The sequence below is a fragment of the Sinocyclocheilus grahami genome, unplaced genomic scaffold (assembly GCF_001515645.1).
Source record: "Sinocyclocheilus grahami isolate Dianchi unplaced genomic scaffold, SAMN03320097.WGS_v1.1 scaffold920.1, whole genome shotgun sequence".
NCBI classification, from domain to species: Eukaryota; Metazoa; Chordata; class Actinopteri; order Cypriniformes; family Cyprinidae; genus Sinocyclocheilus; species Sinocyclocheilus grahami.
The window spans coordinates 428736-442654 of record NW_015506099.1 but is presented as its reverse complement, the minus strand read 5'-3'; the positions used below and the strand labels follow the sequence as shown (position 1 = coordinate 442654).

Genomic DNA, 13919 nt, shown 5'->3' with positions numbered 1-13919 from the left:
ATGCTTAATTATTCATATTTCCCCATGAGCTGATTCGCTACACTAGCTACCCCAAGTAAGGTTTCCTCGGTTTCTTTCTTTAGTTAGAATTGTTCTCTGGTTTTGTTTTCTCCCCTCGTGGAGTTTTGTTTTCTCATGTGGTTTTTCCATTATTTTTTACTGTAGTTAATACCTCAGTCCGAGAAGACCTTTCATTGTATTTTTCTTGCAAAGACTGTTTTTTTAAAACTACCACGCCAGAGATCCGAGTTCAAGCCCAGCTCGTGACAGAAAAACCGAGTCAGTTATGGACCCAGAAACACTCACCTCAAAGGACCTGTTGGCAGTGATTGCTCAGCACGAGTCATCTTTCCAGCGCCATGAAGCTGTTCTCAGCCATCAGGAGGAGCTAAAGACCAAACACTCTCAACCTCTGGCCGATGTGATGGGTTCCATCCGCCAGCTCTTTGAACGGCTCCCGGGCGCTTCTCCTCATGCTGCTTCACCCCCCAGTGGCAACAGGCCTCCTTCAGTTGCAGAGCCTCGATTACCACCTCCCAAGCCCTTTGCTGGGGATCCTAGTTCCTGCCAGGGTTTCCTCACCCAATGCTCCCTGATCTTCGAGGTCCAGCCCTCAAGTTTTCCCACAGACCACTCCAAGATTGCTTACATAATTACCCTTCTCTCAGATAAGGCCCTCTCCTGGGCCTCCGCGGTGTGGCAATCCCAGGATGCCTGCTGTGAGTCCTACGCAGCCTTTAAAGAGGAGTTCAAGCGACTGTTTGATCATCCAGTCAGTGGTCGGGAGGTTTCCAAGCGCCTGCTTGCTCTAAATCAAGGCTCTCGCAGCACCGCAGATTTCACCATCGAGTTTCGGACCATCGCAGCAGGAAGCTCCTGTGAGCTCCTGTGAAGCTCCAAGTTCCTGTGAGCAGGGCTGTGTTCCCAGTTCGTATTCCTGCATCCAGAGCCTCCTCGGCTCCTGAACAGCCCCATGATTCCCCGGAGGACATGCAATTGGGTCGCTCCAGGCTCTCTCCCAATGAGAGGGAACGTCGCATGAGGGAGCGACGTTGCCTTTACTGCGGTGCTTCCGGACACTTTCGCTCTACTTGTTCCGAGCTCTCGGGAAATGGTTATCTCCGCCCAGCTACAGGAGGGCTGTGATGGGGAAAATTAGACCTCCTCCTCTTACGCCGTCCTAGTGGTTCCAGCCACTTTGTCCTGGGGAGGGCCACAAGCTCCGGTCCAGGCCATGATTGATTCCTGTTGGGTCGCTCCAGGCTCTCTCCCAATGAGAGGGAACGTCGCATGAGGGAGCGACGTTGCCTTTACTGCGGTGCTTCCGGACACTTTCGCTCTACTTGTTCCGAGCTCTCGGGAAATGGTTATCTCCGCCCAGCTACAGGAGGGCTGTGATGGGGAAATTAGAGCTCCTCCTACTAACGCCGTCCTAGTGGTTCCAGCCACTTTGTCCTGGGAGGGCCACCAGCATCCGGTCCAGGCCATGATTGATTCCTGTGCCGCAGGCGACTTTCTGGATCTATCCTTGGCTAGGGAACTTGGGATCCCCACCCAACGGCTTCCTCATCCCCAGGCCGTTACGGCATTGGATGGCAGACCTCTGGAACCGGCAGAGTAGCAGAGGCCACTCAGTCCCTGCGACTTACCATCCATCAACACCAGCAGGAGGAGACCTTCTATCTGATTGACTCCCCCGAGTATCCCGTTATCCTGGGTCACCCCTGGCTGCGCAGACATAATCCCTGGATTGACTGGTCCGCTGGCACCATTATGAGCTGTGGTTCCACTTGCCACCTCACCTGCCTGAGTCCCTCGGCCTTCAACACCCCCACAGGCCACTATGAGTATCTGGTGATGCCGTTCGGGCTCACCAATGCCCCCGCAGTATTCCAAGCACTAATAAACGACATACTCCGGGACATGCTTAATCAATTCGTCTTTGTATATCTTGACGATATCCTCATTTTCTCGGGGTCATTGGAGGAGCATGAGGGGCACGTCAGCAGGGTTCTCCAGAGACTCCTTGACAATCATCTCTACGTGAAGCCTGAGAAATGTGAGTTTCATGTTACCCAGACTCAGTTTCTCGGGTTCATCATCACTCCTGGCCATGTGGAGATGGACCCTAAGAAGGTTGAAGCTGTCCTCAACTGGCCTATTCCCGCCACAGTTAAGGAGGTTCAGCGTTTTATCGGCTTCGCAAACTTCTATAGGAGGTTCATTACAAACTTCAGCGCTGTGGTGGCCCCCTTGACTACGCTGACCAAGGGAGGCGGAATCAAGATTCACTGGGGTTCGGAAGCAGCGGGGGCCTTCGAGGAGCTCAAGCACCGCTTCACTTCCGCTCCCATTCTCTCGATCCCCGACCCAGAAAGAGCTTTCGTGGTAGAGGTAGACGCCTCGGAGGTGGGCGTAGGAGCCATTCTGTCACAAAGGGGTGAGGATGGGAAATTACACTCTTGCGCCCTTATGTCTCATCGCCTGTCAGATGCTGAACGCAACTACCACGTGGGGGATAGAGAGTTGCTCGCAGTTAAACTCGCCTTGGAGGAGTGGCGACACTGGCTTGAGGGGGCCCAGCACCCTTTTCAGGTTCTCACGGACCACAAGAACCTTGAATATCTCCAGCAGGCCAAGCGGCTAAATCCTCGGCAGGCTCGATGGTCCTTGTTTTTTAATCAATTTCAGTTTCTCCTGTCTTACAGACCCGGCACTAAGAATGTCAAGCCGGATGCCCTTTCCCGAGCCTACTCTCCCGAGATACAGGAGAAGCCTTTGGCATCAGTTATTCCAAGGTCTAGAATTGTCGCGCCCCTTCAGTGGGAACTGGAAAGGGTGGTGCGAGAGGCTCAAGCCCAAGAGCCAGACCCAGGAGGTGGTCCCGAGGGACACCTGTACGTCCATCAATCTGCCCGGGCCCGGGTCTTGCAATGGGGTCATGAGTCTCCCTTGACGTGCCATCCAGGAAATGCCCGCACTCTTGACTTCCTCCAGCGGTGGTTTTGGTGGCCGTCCATCAAGGAGGATGTAAAGGTCTATGTGGAGGCCTGTCCCGTGTGCAGCCAGGGAAAGTCTACACATCAGCGACCTCAGGGACTGCTCCATCCCTTACCCGTTCCCTGTAGGCCATGGTCGCACCTTTCTCTGGACTTTGTCACAGGACTTCCACCATCCCAGGGCAACACTGTCATCCTGGTGGTTGTGGACCGGTTCTCTAAAGCCGCCCGGTTCATTCCCCTGCCCAAATTGCCCTCGGCCTAAAAAACAGCAGAGCTCCTCATGAACCATGTCTTCCGGTTGTTTGGAATTCCCCTAGATTTTGTCTCCGACTGAGGGCCCCAGTTCTCGTCCCGGTTCTGCCCGTGGAGTTTTGTTTTCTCATGTGGTTTTTCCATTATTTTTGCTGTAGTTAATACCTCAGTCCGAAAAGACCTTTCATTGTATTTTTCTTGCAAAGACTGTTTTTTTTTTTTATAAATCTTCACTCCCTGGGAAACTGCCTCAAGTGTTTCGTTTGGGCCCACCATTACCACTCCTGTGGAGTAGTGTTAGATCTCTCAAACTACCACACCAGAGACCCGAGTTCAAGCCCAGCTTGTGACATCAGCAGAGGGCATTAGTGAGCAAAAGAACAAAAGCACATTAGTATGGTAAGCAATTGTGCTGGATTGTCAATGAGCCCTTAAAACCGAATGCACAGCTGCAATGGATGCAATGTCCTGATACACGTTCTCCCTACTGGTTACATTCACTTAAGACGTAATCAACTGTGTTTATGTGAATACTCATCAAAACTGACAATTCAACATCATTTTGTGTGTAATTCTCCGTTCATGTGACGCGAAAGAGTACTCGCGCGCTGTGAGTTCTGAATTGAGTTCTCTCTTGCGTCGTCAGATTTATCCATGCATCTGCTCTTCTCTTACTCCCACATATTGACATTTTTGAACGTTTTATGCGACGTGCAGCAACCAAGTGTGTTAGCTTATGTCCCGCCGGTTCGTATGCATCTAACCTCCGAACCACGCAGCAGATTCATTCTGAATGAATCTCTTCCCAAATCGTCCCTCCCTAATATTTTCGTCTCGTTTTTATTCGTTGACGAAAATGTCAATAGATTTTTGTCATTCAAATAGAGTTTTAGTTCGTTATCGTCTCGTTGTCGTCGGTGAAAAGAATGTCGTTGACGATAATTATGACGAAAATTATTCGTCAACGAAATTAACACTGGATCACATCCTGCCCGATGGGGAGGTAACGTGAGGATCCACCTATGGACTTACGAAGGAAGTACCACACAGGGAAAATTCTGAGGTGGGCTCCATGTAAGGAGAGAACTACCAAAACCCAGAACCTTGTGACAGATAAGAGTGTCTGTCCAGGTGAACAATGAGCCTGAAGGGCAATACAGTGGAGAATACACACATGGGGCCTTTAAGAGATGGAAGGTAGTCCAGAGTTCATGACAAGGAACCTGAGCTGGACTGAATGAGCTCAAAACCACCCACAATTGGGGGAGACGCTGTAGCAAGCCCTACAAACTGCCAGTCTCCTGAGTTGAAGAACTTTCAAGACTTTAGAAGAGACTGGTTCCATTCGCAGATTGTAAAATCTAGCAAATGTATTAGGTGTAGCCCAACCCGCAGCTCTAAAGATTTATGCTAGAGAGGCACTGTTTTCCAGGGCTGCTGAAGCAGCTATGCCCCTGGTTGAGTGAGCCCTCACTCCCAGTGGCCATGGTAAACCTCTGACCAGATAGGCTATCCTAATCGCATCCACAATCCAGTGGGAGATCCTCTGTTTAGAGATAGCATTCCCCTTCTGCTTTCCCCCATAGCAGATAAAGAGCTGTTCAGAATGTCTGAAACTCTGTGTGTTATCTAGGTATGTGCGCAGGGCTCGCACTGGGCACAACAAAGACAGGTCGGGGTCCTCCTCCTGACAGGGGATTGCTTGCTAGGTTACCACCTGATCCCTGAAAGGAGTGGTGGGAACCTTGGGCACATATCCAGGCCCAGGTCTCAGGACAACTTGAGAGTCTGCTGGCCCGAACTCCAGGCATGATTCATTAACAGAAAGGGTTTGGAGATCCTACACCCTCTTGATCGACTGGAGCACAGTCAGGAGGGCCGTCTTCATAGAGAGGGCACTAAGCTCGACTGACTGAAGGGGCTCAAACAGATCTCTCTGTAAGGCCTCCAAGACCAGAGTGAGATCCCAAGAGGGGATGAGACGTGGTCTCGGAGGGTTCAATCTCCAGGTGCCTCTGAGGAATCTAATAACCAGATTGTCCTTCCCAACCAATCTGCCTTCCACAGTGTCCAATCGCAGCCACGTACACCTTAATAGCTCACACTTTACAGTTTACAATGGCATCATTCAGTGTTGAAACTATTAAATAATTGGTTCTCAAAAACAAAAACAACATCTTTGCCCGCAAAATGCCGCCACCTGGTGGGGCTGCCCGATATTCCTGTCCAGGGCCTGTAAGTTTTCTTCATCCCTGGTGGACAAGCTGTGTCTGCCCTTCACGCCATGGCCTTCCTGCGGGTCTACTAGCCCAAGGCGTTGACTGCGCTCGGCGACTGACAATGCCCTCCAGGCTACGAAAGTCACGGTGCAGGCCCTGGGGAGGGTGATGTCCGCGTTAATGGTCCAGGAATGCCACCTGTGGCTCAACTTGGCTGAGATGTGGGAAGCTGAGAAAGTACGCTTTCTTGACACCCCCATTTCACAGGTTGGTCTCTTTGGCAACACAGTGGAAGAATTTGCCCAGCAGTGTTCCACAGTGAAAAAGCAGACAGAGGCCATTGAGCACATCCTGCCTCAGCATGGGTCAGGCCCCGGTCCTGTACCCCTGAGTCAGCAGCCCTTGTCTCTGCATGCCACTCACATCCCGGGTGACCTCAATCGTGTGGCGGATCTCCTCTTACAACAGGTCTCGAGGAGAGTGGAGGCTTAGCCAGGCAGTTCAGCTGATTTGGAGTCTGCACGGCCAGGCGCAGGTGGACCTGTTTGCTTCGTCGGAATCGACTCACTGCCAGTTGTGGTACTTCCTGACTGAGGCTCCCCTTGGCATGGACTGGCTCACAGCTGGCCTAAGGATCTGTGCAAAGTATGCGTTCCCCCAAGTGAGCCTCATTGCATAGACACTGAGCAAGGTCAAGGAGGATGGAGAACAGCTCCTGTTTCTGGCCCCTTATTGGCCCAACAGAACTTGGTTCTCAGAGCTCATGCTCCTGGCATCAGCTCCTCCCTGGCAAATTCGGCTAAGGAAGGACCTCCTTTCTCAGGGGAGGGGCACAATCTGGCATCTGCACTCGGATCTCTGGAACCTCCATATTTGGTCCCTGGATGTGGCCAGGAGGATCTCAAAGACCTCTCACCAGCAGTGGTGAATACCACAAGGTGGTTGTATGACCTGAAATGTATGACCTCCATCCCAGGGGAAGGACCCTCTGAGATGTGGCATTGGATCTGTACTCTCCTTCCAAGAAGGCCTGGACAGGCACCCTTCTGCCTCTACACTTAAAGGGACAGCAGCTTAATTTAGTTGCTGTCCGAGTCATTGATGTTAATCAAGCAACAAATGAAACACAGAAAATCATGCATTGCTCTTGACTCAAAAACTTTAGCAGCACTAAAGATTAATCTAAATTTATTTATAGAAATACATTTCTGCTTGAAAGAATGAAGAATATGGTAAACAAGTTGCTATAAAGAATGCATAATTAGCCTATATAACCATTGGTATTTAATTAAAAAGAAGACCATGTTCTTGTTCTTTGAGAAGTGGTTTTATTTAATTTTAATATAAAGGCATGTTGTGTGTCACCGCAGTTAAATCGGTGTCTATCATGATAAAACTTTATCAAACCTATATAAGGAGTTTGGCCATTTTAGAGAAATGCTTAATAAATGCACTGTAACTAAACCCATTAGATTTTAGCTCACTAAATTTACTATAGATTTAGTCGACTAAAATATTGAAATTTAGTCGACTAAAACTAGACTAAAATGCCATTTAGTTTTAGTCATATTTTAGTCATCTGAATTGTTTTTAGTTTTAGTCAAAAGACTATGACTAAAACTAAATCAAAATTTGCTGTCAAAATTAACTGATGTGATCTCCGTAGAGCCTTTCCCCCAGTGGGGAACAGTCACTCTCCCGACGTTACTACAAAGACTTTTTAGTCATTAAATTCTGCTGAGTATTAATATGGGACAGGCTCTGGCTGAGGGAACCTCTGCCTCTATGGCAGCTCTCCCGGATGTTGGAGAACGAGGTCTTAAGTCTTGGGCGTTGGAAGGTTACGGGGAGGTGAGGTTCATTTGGTTATGAAATGCGGGCCTGTCAACATCTGTGCCCCTGTGGACTCATGACGCAGTTTGGCAGTTGTGGCATTTGGTATAGGGACCCCAGTGTCGTACACTCGACACAACGTTGAAGTGAACGACAGAAAGGGAATGTCTCAGTTACATATGGTAACCCTCGTTCCCTGATGGAGGGAACGGAGACGTTGTGTCCTTCATGCCACTACTTGTGGGTTGGGTTGTTGAGTGGGTTGTGATGCTTCTCGACTCCTCAGAACAGAACGAGTGAGCAGATGCTACGCTGGTCTATTTTTACCTGGATGTCCAGGGTGTGGCCAGCTATGCAAATTCTGCACATCCAATTTCATTGGCCTTTTCTCAAAGATGTCAGAGGTGTTTGGGCTCCCAAGAGCAACCCCTAGTGTCATACACTCGACACAATGTCTCCATTCCCTCCATCAGGGAACGAGGGTTACCATACGTAACCGAGATGTTATTGCATTATATCACATCAAGTTCATTTTCAAGCATTTTCTTTCAAATAATTTTGCTGGTGGGTAGATTTTTTTAGCTATGCAGTTACAGAAAAATAATCAACACTTTGAACATCTTTCAGCCTATCAAGATTAAGCATTCTACAGTACTGTGGTATAAACTTCACACTTTCCCTTTCACATTGTATAGCTAAAAGTAGGGATGCACGATACCGATATCGGTATCGGGCCGATACTGAGCTCCTGTACTCGTACTCGTTAAAATGCCCTGATACCAGACACCGATACCACACAGCATGTGTTAAATGCCATATTCAGACAATGAAACACCAACAACATAATGGAGTTATTAGAGATTAAGGATGTCTACGAAGTATATGTATGCAATGAATATAATGTTAAACATTCAGTATTGACTGTATAGCTGATGTGCGCGAGCTGATAAACAAAGCACGCTGAGTGGATTGAGCGCACGGCGGCGCAGATGCGCGAGTTTATCGAGTGAATATACCTTTCTCACAGACATCACTGGAAAGTTTGTAGTTCGGTCGGATACGTCAAAAACAAGTAAGTAAAACAATGCACAAGTTACTTAATGCTAGGGAGAGAGAGAGAGAGAGAGAGAGAAAGCGAGAGAGAGCGCGCGCGCAATTCTGTTGTGTGATCTTTGATGTTCACTCACTTAGCACACACATCATTTGGATTAAAACTAAATCGTAAAAATAAGACCATATATAGGGGCATTCACTATAAACATCATTTATTTTTAACTTTAGGCATACACGATAGTGATGCGCGGATGGCGGTTATATCCGCGGGCGCTGCGGATAATCCGCGGATCGGGTGGGTCGGGTAATAAAAAAATGCATTCTGATTATTCGCGGGTGGGTTGCGGGTGGATAAAATAAATCATTAATGATGCAAGTGTTAACTACATTTTCTAAATTATGAACGTGTTTTAAATAGGCTACAGAAATTGAATAAACTGTAAATTAACATTAAAAGTTATTCAACAAAACATTATTTAGTCAAGAGCAGTAAGGGATTTTCTCTGTCTTTTGTTTAATTAACATTAATAAAATACGGCACAGTTTTATTAGGCTGCTGTCACAAGACCTATTTCACGGATCCAATACTGATACTCATTAACTTAAGACAAAACCGACAGTAGCCTACTTTCTCAATTTGGTACTGGCAGTACGCGCTTTGGATGTGACTGTGAGCGCACGCGCCTCTGGAGAGCGCGAGTACCGAATGGCTTAAGTTATCTAAATCAGACAAAAATACAGGTGCGGGCGGTTGGCGGGTGGATAATTTATTTGAAGCTGCGGATTCGGGTGACGTTTTAAAGTGAATCTAGCAGCCTGTGTGAAATGTGCTAGGCTGCACTATTCTGCACCAGTACAAATACGTGCACGCGGTGCGCGTGTTTTGCTTGCTTGAGTGTTTCTGCATTATATGAGAGGCTTTGGAAAATAAATCGCAGCATGTTTCAAATGAAAAAAAATGCGACTTCTATTTCTGAAAATATCACAGTTAGATTTATAACGAGTGGTTCCTTGCATTATTACAGCAAAGCGCGTGATTACAGTACTAAGCCGCTGCAAAGGAGCAGCTGTAATGCTATTAAATTAAAGATGATGTACCATAGAGCAAAAAAATTAACAGTGAAAGTAACAAAAACTTGTAAAATACATTTTAATGGGCATAATTAAGTGTGAAAATAATTAAAAGATATACAGTCAAACCAAAAATTATTCAGAGACCAGATTTTATTTTTTTATTTTTTTTTTTTACTAGTGGGTGCAGGACACTATAGTTCATTTATGTAAATGAGGATAGCAAAATAAAGTAAACTGTGACAAATTATACCCAAAATTTCTTCATACAGTGGACTACCAGTAAAACTGATACAAATTTGGGACTAAAAATTATTCAGACCGAGTCTGGGAAAAAAACTGAAGTTGAGGTTTGCATGAAGCTGGATGACAGCATGCCCAGGAGACTACAGGCTGTTATTAAGGCTAAGGGTTGCCTGACTAAGTATTGATAGATGTGTAAATACTGTCATACTAACAGCTGTCTGAATAATGTTTGGTTGATTGTAATCCATTACATACCTTTGTATCAAAGTTATCTAACATTATCAAGCTGAATTTGTTCTGACACAGTTTAACTCTGAGTTCTTGTCATATTTTATTACCATTTTCTAAACTATAGCGAATAAAGTTTGATAATGTGAGAAATGTTGAAGGTGTCTGAATAAATTTTGGTTTGACTATCTATTTGATAAATTAAGTTAACCAACTAACATTATACATACTATTTTGGTTTCTGTACCCAATATTTAAAAAATGTACAAATGCAATAAAAATATTGGTATTGGCAAGTACCAAAATAAAAGTATCGGTATCGGGCGAGTACTGGAAAAAGTGGTATCGGTGCATCCCTAGCTAAAACCTTGATATAGCAAAACAAGCATGCACATGTTTTCTGTGTATTCTGCCAAATACCCATATTCATAGACTAGAAAATACGTGTTCATATTTGTGCCACTTAGTACAGTTTAGTGCTTAGATTGTCTCTGAATGACAAAAAGCCAAGGGCTAGAATTCGTGACCAGTAGTAAGTGCTTACTAATTTTAGAAATAACCTGAGAGAGAATTGCTTCATTATTCTGTTCATTGCTTCAAGATTCTGTTCATGAGTCAGTATCCAATGCACCAAATATAATATGAATATACCTCTGTTGTTTTTTTTGTAATACAGAGGTATCTAAACTTATTTGAAAATGGTATAAAATGCAAAAATAATTATTAAAAAAAATGGGAGTACATATAGCAACCTTGTTATGTTCCTTGACAATGGTAGAAGTAATTACTAATACAATAATTATTTTCTCATACAAACAAATCAACTGATGCAGCAAGAGTTTAAAAATTTTAAACAAAAGAATGTTTAAGAAGTATCAAACTGGTTAGGTAATGCAAACACTTTATTAGATATTAGGTAACGCAAATATGATTGCACAGACAAAAGCAATTATATTGCAATATTATTTTACAGTTTACTACATTTGATTGTTTGAGAAAATATATCCATCATATTACTTAGACTCTGTCCCACCCCACTTAACCTGCCTCATGTCCTGCCCTATAAGGTAATTGGCTACATTTATAATCAATCATCCATATTAATTATGTCTATAAAAATGAAAATAATATATTTGGTCAATTGCATTTGACATCTGCGGTTGAGCTCAATCATTGGGATGCTTTTCTTTATTTACACACTCCTGCTTTTAATTCAACTTCATACAAAAGCAGAAAAGCCTTTTTGTCAAATGATGGGGAACCCTAATTACCCGCTGATATCCAAAGATGGAGATGTAACTATTGGAGCACTTTTTCCGATCCGGAGCATAGAGACATTGCCTTCATTTGAGTTTACACAAAGACCTCAGCTGCTATCATGCTCCAGGTTTCCAACATTTAACTAATTGGAAAAAAAAAATCAGAGAAGATAATGCATTTAATATAATCTTTTATTTGCTGCAATAAGTACATTTATAAATATGTATACCATAACATCTGTAATGTCGTGATGTTTTACAAATGAACCAGATGAAACATTTTAGAATTTAGATGGCTTTTACTTTGTGTGTGTGTGTGTGTGTGTGTGTGTGTGTGTGTGTGTGTGTGTGTGTGTGATACACTAACCCTAGCTCCTAAATGTTTTCACAGTGTAAATCTAAGAGATTTTCGGATGGCTCAGACCATGATTTTTGCCATTGAGGAGATTAACAAAAGTAAACATTTACTCCCAAATGTTTATATTGGTTACCGAATTTATGATACCTGTGGCTCAAGACTGTCTTCTATGAGTGCAACTATGGCATTAATGAATGGACAAGAATTTGCAGCAGAGGACAGATGCAATGGGCATTCTCCTATACATGCCATCATAGGAGAAACAGAATCATCAGCCACAGTGATTCTGTCCAGAACTACAGGACCTTTTAAAATTCCAGTGGTGAGGGTCTACCTATACAGTAAGTCTATTAATGATCTCCATACTGATGATGGTATCACTGTTTCCTGTTCTTTCTTTTTCAGATAAGTCACTCAGCCACATGTGAATGTCTCAGTAACAGGAAAAATTATCCCTCTTTCTTCAGAACTATTGCTAGTGATTACCACCAAAGCAGAGCACTTGCATATATAGTCAAGCACTTTGGCTGGTCTTGGGTGGGAGCTGTGAACAGTGACAATGACTATGGAAACAATGGAATGGCCATATTCCTGAATACAGCCCAGGAGGAGGGAATTTGTGTGGAGTACTCTGAGAAATTCTACCGAACAGAGCCTGAAAAACTTCGAAAAGTGGTCGACACTATTAAGAAAAGCACCGCAAAAGTGATTGTTGCATTTCTTACCAGTTTTGAAATGGAAAATTTGCTCGAGCAACTAAGTATTGAGAATATTACAGGCCTCCAAATTATTGGGGTGGAGGCATGGATAACTGCTAAGAGTTTGATCACTCCAAACAGCTTTCATGTTCTTGGAGGGTCGCTGGGGTTTGCAGTGAGAAAAATCAATATTGAAGGTTTTTCAGACTATGTTATAAAATCATTCTGGGAAACCGCTTTTCCATGCTCACGGACTATGATAAATTCTTCTCAATATGCATCAAGTTGCAACATATATCAGGATTTGCTTTTGCTTAAAAACTACAATGAAGATGTGCCTGAACAACGATATTCAAGCAATGTGTACAAAGCAGTTTATGCTGTGGCTCATTCACTACACAATCTACTCAAGTGTAAAGAAAAGGAAGGTTGTGAGAATGACCTGAAAATACAACCTCAGCAGGTAATAAAATAAAAAAAAGTGACAGACCGAAAGGGAAAGCAAGATGGGTTTCTGTTTGAAATACCTTTTTCTCATATAGGTTGTTGAAGCTCTGAAAAGAGTAAATTTCACTGTAAAAATGGGAGATCGTGTGTGGTTTGACAGCACTGGTGCCACAGTAGCCCAATATGAAGTTGTGAACTGGCAGAAGGACTCTGATGGCTTAATCCAATTTACACCAGTGGGATACTATGATGCCTCACTGCCCCCTGACCAGCGCTTTGTACTCAACACTGAAAACATAATCTGGACTGGAGGACAGCTGGAGGTAAATGGCAATAAAATGTTTATTTAAAACAAAATGTCAGAATACTTGCATTGACCTATAGTATGTGCAAGACATTAAACAAAGTATACCACAATAATAAAAAAAATAAAATAAAAATAAACAAATAAACCCTACAAACAGTGCCAGTTGTTAAAATTCAGTACCAAATCTGGATCCCTTCCACAAAACAATTATTTTACTTTCAGTATTATATCATTTCAAGTGGGTTTAAAATATCTTAATATGACATCTCTAAGAATGAACTGAACATATTGGAAAACAAACATTACTGTACATTTAAATGACAACAATTTTACAAAGCAGACAAATATAACAGCAGAGAGCATTGCTGAACAGGTTCTGAGCAAAAGGACAGTAATTCATATATGTACATAAATTAAGTTTCCATATATGAGATATATTGTCATAAGAAGTAAAAACATGTATGAAACCTATTTAGATATTATTGATATATTTACATGTATGTTATAAACCTGAATCTTCATCTATCCACTGAATGTACCTATGTCAAAATTATATATAGCCTTATAGGAAACATATTTGGCAATATCACTGCTGACAGAAGGCAATATGTGTCATATTACATTTATTTTTTACATTACATTAGATGCTATAGCAACAAAATAGCATATTTTCTTAGCGATAGATGCTATTTACAATAAGTGCAAATAGCGATACATCCTATTTACACTATGTAAAAATATCAGCATTTTCTTTGCAATAAGTGTAAATAGGGGAGAGTGTGCCACAACCGAACACTTTTTAACTTTCCCACTTTGTGTAAATCCACATGTGGCTCAGAGTGTGTGTGTGTGTGTGTGTGTGTGTATATATATATATATATATATATATATATATATATATATATATATATATATATATATATATATATATATATATATATATATA

General features: G+C 43.4%; 1 protein-coding gene across 1 annotated transcript in view; it reads left to right on the top strand.

Annotated features, from left to right (window-relative positions):
- Window positions 1-11082: 11082 nt before the first annotated feature.
- LOC107564274 (extracellular calcium-sensing receptor-like) overlaps window positions 11083-13919 on the top strand; it is a 37065-nt gene continuing 34228 nt past the window's right edge. The window contains exons 1-4 of the mRNA XM_016249306.1: window positions 11083-11291; window positions 11555-11843; window positions 11927-12682; window positions 12762-12989. Of these exons, the coding sequence (XP_016104792.1) occupies window positions 11083-11291; window positions 11555-11843; window positions 11927-12682; window positions 12762-12989 (1482 nt within the window). The remainder of the gene's footprint in view (window positions 11292-11554; window positions 11844-11926; window positions 12683-12761; window positions 12990-13919) is intronic.